We start from the raw sequence: 1,417 nt of genomic DNA, 5'->3' as shown, positions 1-1,417 counted from the left end.
CCTATAGACATGCGCTTAAGCTTTAAGCCCGTTAGGTACTCAGGACAATTCCTTCGCCAATGACCTTCCTTGCCACAATGATGGCACTTCCCTTTCTTTAAAGGTTTCTTGTTTTTAGATGTTCCACCTTTTGCCTTCAGAGTGTTTGCCTTTTTGTTGTTATTCTTCTTTCCTTTTAATTTGGAAGAAGAACCCATAACAAAAGCAACCTCTTTGCCCTTTCCCTTCTTTTGATTTTGATACGTTATCAACATGTTAAGGAGTTCAGGCAAAGAGCACTCAACTTTATTCATTTGATAATTTGTAATGAATGCGTCAAATGATGATGGCAGGGACTGGAGAATAAGATCGGTTTTAAGTTGAAAATGCATATCAAAATCCAAATTCTCCAGTTGATAAATCAAATTTATCATCTTTAGGACATATTGTCCTACATCTTGCCCTTCTGACATTCTTGAGCCAAACAATTCTTTGGAGATTCTAAATCGAACAATTCGACTAGATTCCCCAAAGAGTTCTTTACAACTTTCAATTATATCTCTTGCATACATCATGAATTCATGTTGCTTTTGGAGCTCAGAATTCATCGATGCAAGAATATAACTTTTGGCTCGGAGGTCATGTTCCAACCATTTGTTATATGCCTCCTTTTGAGTTTCAGAAGCATCATCATTAGGCTTATTAGGTGGTGACTCATCTAAAACATGGCTGATTTTCTCCATGGTTAAAACAATTTTTAAATTTCGGAACCAGTCATTGAAGTTGAGTCCGGTTAAACGATTTTTGTCTAGAATGCAACTCAGGGGATTCATGTTCGTAGACATTATAGTTCTGCATAAAGTAAAGATTCCAGTTAGTTGATGTTTTTGTTAATTATTTGATTTGGCCTTTAATCAAATAATTCCTCCCACTAATTTTATCGAATCTACACTTCCCAAGTAGAAACGGGATTTTACAAGGAAATCCATAGTAGGTAAAAGACGCTTGCCCCTATTTATATGACGCCGTTCCGGAGGGAAAATAGCGTGATATAAATAGTTAGATTAATTTCCACCATTATGCACGACTATGATTAAAAACGTCATATCCTCGTACCGGAGGGTAAAAAGAATACGTACGTTCATAGCCCCACAGCGAACCGTTTCTTGTTAGATTGCCAGAATACCTTTAGGAGACTATGATTGAAAACTGCACATTCCATACCGGAGGGTAAAAAGAGTATGCAGTTCATAGCCCTTAACGAGTATCCTGTAACCTATAAATGGTGGAGGGCAACAGTAAACAGTTTTACCGTCTTTTATAATCTAATATTAGCACGTGGGAAGATTACCGGTCTTTAATTTTAGGTCTCACTTTGCACATGTTTTACTGGTTTCAGTTTGTACGCTACAACTAGAAAGCAATAAAACATCCATCA

General features: G+C 36.9%; 1 protein-coding gene across 1 annotated transcript; it reads right to left on the bottom strand.

Moving 5' to 3' along the window:
• Positions 1–64: 64 nt before the first annotated feature.
• Positions 65–824, bottom strand: LOC128896626 (uncharacterized; the record flags this gene model as incomplete). Its single annotated transcript, XM_054159984.1, has 1 exon — positions 65–824. A coding segment is annotated over exon 1 (760 nt), but the record flags the coding sequence as incomplete, so codon positions are not given.
• Between the last annotated feature and the right edge of the window lie 593 nt (positions 825–1,417).

Source organism: Hylaeus anthracinus, unplaced genomic scaffold (assembly GCF_026225885.1).
Source record: "Hylaeus anthracinus isolate JK02 unplaced genomic scaffold, UHH_iyHylAnth1.0_haploid 11857, whole genome shotgun sequence".
NCBI lineage: Eukaryota > Metazoa > Arthropoda > Insecta > Hymenoptera > Colletidae > Hylaeus > Hylaeus anthracinus.
The sequence above is the reverse complement of the archived record's forward strand: the minus strand, read 5'-3'. Positions and strand labels throughout refer to the sequence as shown.